The sequence below is a fragment of the Pygocentrus nattereri genome, chromosome 11 (genome assembly GCF_015220715.1).
Source record: "Pygocentrus nattereri isolate fPygNat1 chromosome 11, fPygNat1.pri, whole genome shotgun sequence".
In the NCBI taxonomy this organism is placed as follows: Eukaryota; Metazoa; Chordata; class Actinopteri; order Characiformes; family Serrasalmidae; genus Pygocentrus; species Pygocentrus nattereri.
This window is the reverse complement of record NC_051221.1, coordinates 1,107,172-1,112,500: the sequence shown is the minus strand read 5'-3', so window position 1 is coordinate 1,112,500 and position 5,329 is coordinate 1,107,172. Positions and strand designations below refer to the sequence as shown.

At 48.9% G+C, this 5,329-nt stretch overlaps 1 protein-coding gene across 8 annotated transcripts in view; it reads right to left on the bottom strand.

Moving 5' to 3' along the window:
- The window catches only part of akap9 (A kinase (PRKA) anchor protein 9), a 177,867-nt gene extending 172,538 nt beyond the window's left edge, over positions 1-5,329 (bottom strand). For all 8 annotated transcript variants that reach the window (XM_037542727.1, XM_037542729.1, XM_037542732.1 and 5 more), the window contains exon 1: positions 5,141-5,329. In XM_037542727.1, coding sequence (XP_037398624.1) covers positions 5,141-5,230 — 90 coding nt within the window. In that variant the 5' untranslated portion in view covers positions 5,231-5,329. The remainder of the gene's footprint in view (positions 1-5,140) is intronic.

The following is a 5,329-nucleotide window of genomic DNA, read 5'->3' as shown; positions in this document are numbered from 1 at the left end:
GTTCATCTCTAAACGCTCGTCCCGTAATCGTTCATCTCTAAACATTCATCCCGTAATCGTTCATCTCTAAACGCTCGTCCCTTAATCGTTCATCTCTAAACGCTCGTCCCTTAATCGTTCATCTCTAAACGCTCGTCCCGTAATCGTTCATCTCTAAACGCTCGTCCCGTAATCGTTCATCTCTAAACGCTCGTCCCGTAATCGTTCATCTCCAAACGCTCGTCCCGTAATCGTTCATCTCCAAACGCTCGTCCCGTAATCGTTCATCTCCAAACGCTCGTCCCGTAATCGTTCATCTCCAAACGCTCGTCCCGTAATCGTTCATCTCCAAACGCTCGTCCCGTAATCGTTCATCTCTAAACTCCATAACCAGGACTTTAAACACTCATTTTGTAATTGGGCTTCTAAAAACACATCCCGTAACGATTCATCGCACAGACACTCCCCCCATAACAGGGTCCCGTAAACACTCCCCCCCCATAAAAACTCCCCCCATAACAGGGTCCCGTAAACATTCCCACTGTAATGGGGTCCCTTAAACACCCCCCCCAACACTCCCCCCATAACAGGGTCCCGTAAACATTCCCACTGTAATGGGGTCCCATAAACGTTCCCACTGTAATGGGGTCCCGTAAACATTCACCCCATAAACACTCCCCCCATAACAGGGTGCCGTAAACATTCCCACTGTAATGGGGTCCCGTAAACCTTCCCACTGTAATGGGGTCCCGTAAACATTTACCCCATAAACACTCCCCCCATAACAGGGTCCCGTAAACACTCTCCCCCCATAAAAACTCCCCCCATAACAGGGTCCCGTAAACATTCCCACTGTAATGGGGTCCCATAAACGTTCCCACTGTAATGGGGTCCCGTAAACATTCCCACTGTAATGGGGTCCCGTAAACATTCACCCCATAAACACTCCCCCCATAACAGGGTCCCGTAAACACTGCCCCCCATAAAAACTCCCCCCATAACAGGGTCCCGTAAACCTTCCCACTGTAATGGGGTCCCGTAAACCTTCCCACTGTAATGGGGTCCCGTAAACCTTCCCACTGTAATGGGGTCCCGTAAATATTCACCCCATAAACACTCCCCCCATAACAGGGTCCCATAAACATTCCAACTGTAAAGGGGTCCCGTAAACGTTCCCACTGTAATGGGATCCCGTAAACATTCACCCCATAAACACTCCCCCCATAAAAGGTCCCGTAAACATTCCCACTGTAATGGGGTCCCGTAAACATTCCCACTGTAATGGGGTCCCGTAAACATTCACCCCATAAACACTCCCCCCATAACAGGGTCCCGTAAACACTCCCCCCCATAAAAACTCCCCCCATAACAGGGTCCCGTAAACATTCCCACTGTAATGGGGTCCCGTAAACGTTCCCACTGTAATGGGGTCCCGTAAACGTTCCCACTGTGATGGGGTCCCGTAAACGTTCCCTGTGTAGCGGGGCTGATTTTAGGAATATTTAATGACTAACAGCAGCCGTAGTTAATCCCAGCATCATGAGCTGCTGTAGTAGATCAACTCGTTCTGGTCTTGTTTTCATGGTTTTAACCGTTTAGCTGCAGAGTTCACGCAGAACTCCTGATGTACCAGGAAGAGGCCACTGTGTTAGTCATCTGAGAAAAATCCTGCTCGGTCAGTCCTTCTCCGCCAGAGTGGGACATTTCTGGAATACTTTCTCAGCTGCTACAGGGAAGCCCACAGAGGACCCAGGCTCAGCTTAACTAACCGGTGACTGAGGTTAGGCCACATTCGCATCAGTGGTCAGTGGTGAACAATCCTACGCCCGGACGTAAATCACCAAGCTGATCTTGATTTGATGACCTGTCCGTCTATAAACCGTGCTCTGTTTATCTGGGCGGGACCTGGTTCCAGGGCCGTTTCAGCTGAAATGAGCCGGTCATTCATTTATCATTGAGCTGATTGATGTCCAGCTCTACTCAGGAGGTCAGACCTCTTCAACCTGACCAGCACATTGGTCTGAGCACCTACTGAGCACCTGAGTGTAACGAACCTTAGAACCATTAAATCTATCTGATGTTAATGAAGGTCGTAATCTCACTGTGCTGCATCAGTGACTATGACGAGTGATGGAGCAGCTGGTGGAGGTCTACAGAATCAGACCGTGATGAAATGCGAGATCATGATGTATCGAACCGTCTCCAAAAGAATCAGAACCGAATCAGACCGTGATGAAATGCGAGATTGTGATGTATCGAACCGTCTCCAAAAGAATCAGAACCGAATCAGACCATGATGAAATGCGAGATTGTGATGTATCGAACCGTCTCCAAAAGAATCAGAACCGACTCTTATTGGTGTAGTGTAGGGTGGTTACCCAGGTGGGGGATTGAACCCCAGTCGACAGCGTAGAAGGCAGAGGTGTTAACCACTACACTAACCAACCACACCTGAATCACCTGAATCGAATCAGAGTGAAATGCAGATTACGATGTGTGGAATCGTTTCCTAAAGAATCATACCTGAATTGAATCACAGTGAAATGCAGATTATGATGTGTCGAATCCTTTCCTAAAGAATCATACCTGAATCGAATCACAGTGAAATGCAGATTACGATGTGTGGAATCGTTTCCTAAAGAATCATACCTGAATTGAATCACAGTGAAATGCAGATTATGATGTGTCAAATCGTTTCCTAAAGAATCATACCTGAATCGAATCAGAGTGAAATGCAGATTATGGTGTGTCGAATCATTTCCTAAAGAATCATACCTGAATTGAATCACAGTGAAATGCAGATTATGGTGTGTCGAATCCTGTCCTAAAGAATCGTAACTGAATCGAATCACAGTGAAATGCAGATTATGATGTGTCGAATTCTGTCCTAAAGAATCGTAACTGAATCAAACAGGTGAAATGAGTGATGACGTGTTGAATCATCTCTTAAACGATCATAACTGAATCGCCTCCTGAAGAATCATAAGTGAATCAAATCAAACTTGTGAAAGCCAGCGCCGGCCTCCTCCAGCCGGCCTCCCGTTTTAGCCCCTGTCGGCGCAGCGTGGTTCTATTTGTGCCGTGTGGTTCTCCCTGAGCTCATATCATCTCTGATTAAACAGGCCAGCGCCACAGGAGAAACAAAGCCAGCAGGAATGTAGGCCAAGATCCACTTCAGGAACGGACATGATAAGAACCTCAGAACCTCTAACGCACCAGAGCTCAGAGCCGAGAGGAGCATCTACTGTTAATCCGTCCAGCTGGTGTGTTTCAGCACGGCCACTCTGACCCCTTTACAGGACAGTAAACACTGGACAAACAGCCTCTCTGTAAACAGGGCTGATTCATTGCTGCGTACGGCCGGATTTCTGAGCACAGCTGGATACAGTAAGCCTGAACTCGGGACTTTCATTTAGCCGGATAACTTGAGCCACATGAACAAGAAGAGCAAAGGAACGCTGCTGTTGGACAATCCTCACTACTGACTTCCCCCATCAGTTTCACTGAGAAGCCCTCCTTCAACGGCAACATCTCTGGAAGATTTGCCAGTTAGCCAGATAACTTGAGCCTAATCTTAAACCTGACCAATTAGATTAGAGCCAAGAGTCTATTCTACTGGACCGTCCTCACTCTGGGCCAGAATTATGCAGATTAACAAGGACATTTGCTTTATGTGAGATACCCATGTAGTGCATAACACAATTAACCGGATAACTTAAACCTGATCTCAAGCCTGCCCAACAGTAGTAGGGCTACGGGTCATTTCTACTGGACAGTGCTAAATTTGGGCTTAATTTACCCAGCTATCTGAGAAATTCTGCTTTATGAAATATACTCATGTAGTGGACAACACAATCAGCCAGATAACTTAAGCCTCATCTCAGAAGTGCTCACTAGGAAAAGAGCTCAGTAGTGCTATTAGACTGTTCTTGCCATCCATTAGCCAGATAACCTGAGCCTAATCTCAAACATGTCCAATAAGATCAGAGCTAAGGGTCATGTCTACTGGACAATCCTGACTCTGGGCCAGAACTATCCAGATTAACACAGACATTCGCTTCACGAAATGCGCCCATGTGGAGGATAACACACTTAGCCAGATAATTTAAGCCTAATCTCAAGTCAAACAGTACAACCGAAGGTCATTCTTATTAAGACTATCCTTACGGGGGGCTCAAACTAATCCAGCTACCAGAGAAATTCTGCTTTATGAAATGTAGCCGTGTAGCGGACAACAGAGTTAGCCAGATAACTTGAACCTAATCTCAGAAGTGTGCCATTAGACTGTTTTCCCTTTAGACTAATATCTCAGGATTAAGGGAAATGTTCTGCTTTGTTAAACGTTCCCTGGAACAGCACTTCACAGTAAACAGGATAACTTAATCCTGATCTGAAACCTGTCCATTAAATCAAGTCAAGTCATCTTTAATCTTTACCCAGCTGCTAATCTGGGCTTGAATAATCCCGACCTGCTAATCTGGTCTTGAATAATCCTGACCTGCTAATCTGGGCTTGAATAATCCTGACCTGCTAATCTGGGCTTGAATAATAACGACCTGCTAATCTGGGCTTGAATAATCCCGACCTGCTAATCTGGGCTTGAATAATCCCGACCTACAGCGAAATCCTGCTTTCTGGAAATACCTCAACCCCCCCCAGGGTGAGGCAGGGCCACCAATCCAGCTTGGCCAGAAGCTCCAGGGTTTAGCAGGTCAGACAGATGAAGGCCTGGGACGCGGGGGCATCTCAGCCTGGAGAGGAGAACCTGCAGCTGCTTGAGATCAGACACCCTGGAGACCCTCACGGGGGGGGGGGGGGTATTGATTACCCCCTCTCCAACGGGCTATGGCAGTGTTAGCACGGTGCTAATGCTAGCGGTCAGCCACCCAGCGGGCGGGGCGGGGCAGGGGAGGCTGATCCGGGAGCTGGGGGCCCCGGCGGGCTGTGACAGCGGCTCAGAGCCGGGGGAGCAGCGCGCGACCACAGAGGGGGCTAATTAATTAACAAACCCACCAATTAAGCAATTAAGCCATGAGTCAGGGACACGTGGACACGTCCGCGGCAGCCCGGACCGGTCAGCAGAGCACAGCTGTGACAATGACAGGACCCCCGTCCCCCCGCCTCCTCTGCGTGTGTGCGCGCGTGCGCGTGCGTGACCCACCTTAGCCCTGCCGGCCTCGAGCTTCCTCCTCCTCTCCTCGTCCTCCATGGCCGCTGCGCGCGAGGCTGCGGAGGGAGACACGGGCTTCATAAACACAAACACACGCACAGCAAAGCGGCTCGCGCGGCTCACGCGCCACCGACACCGACTCGCCGCGCGCTGCTCGCCGCCATGTTTGTTCTCCACGTA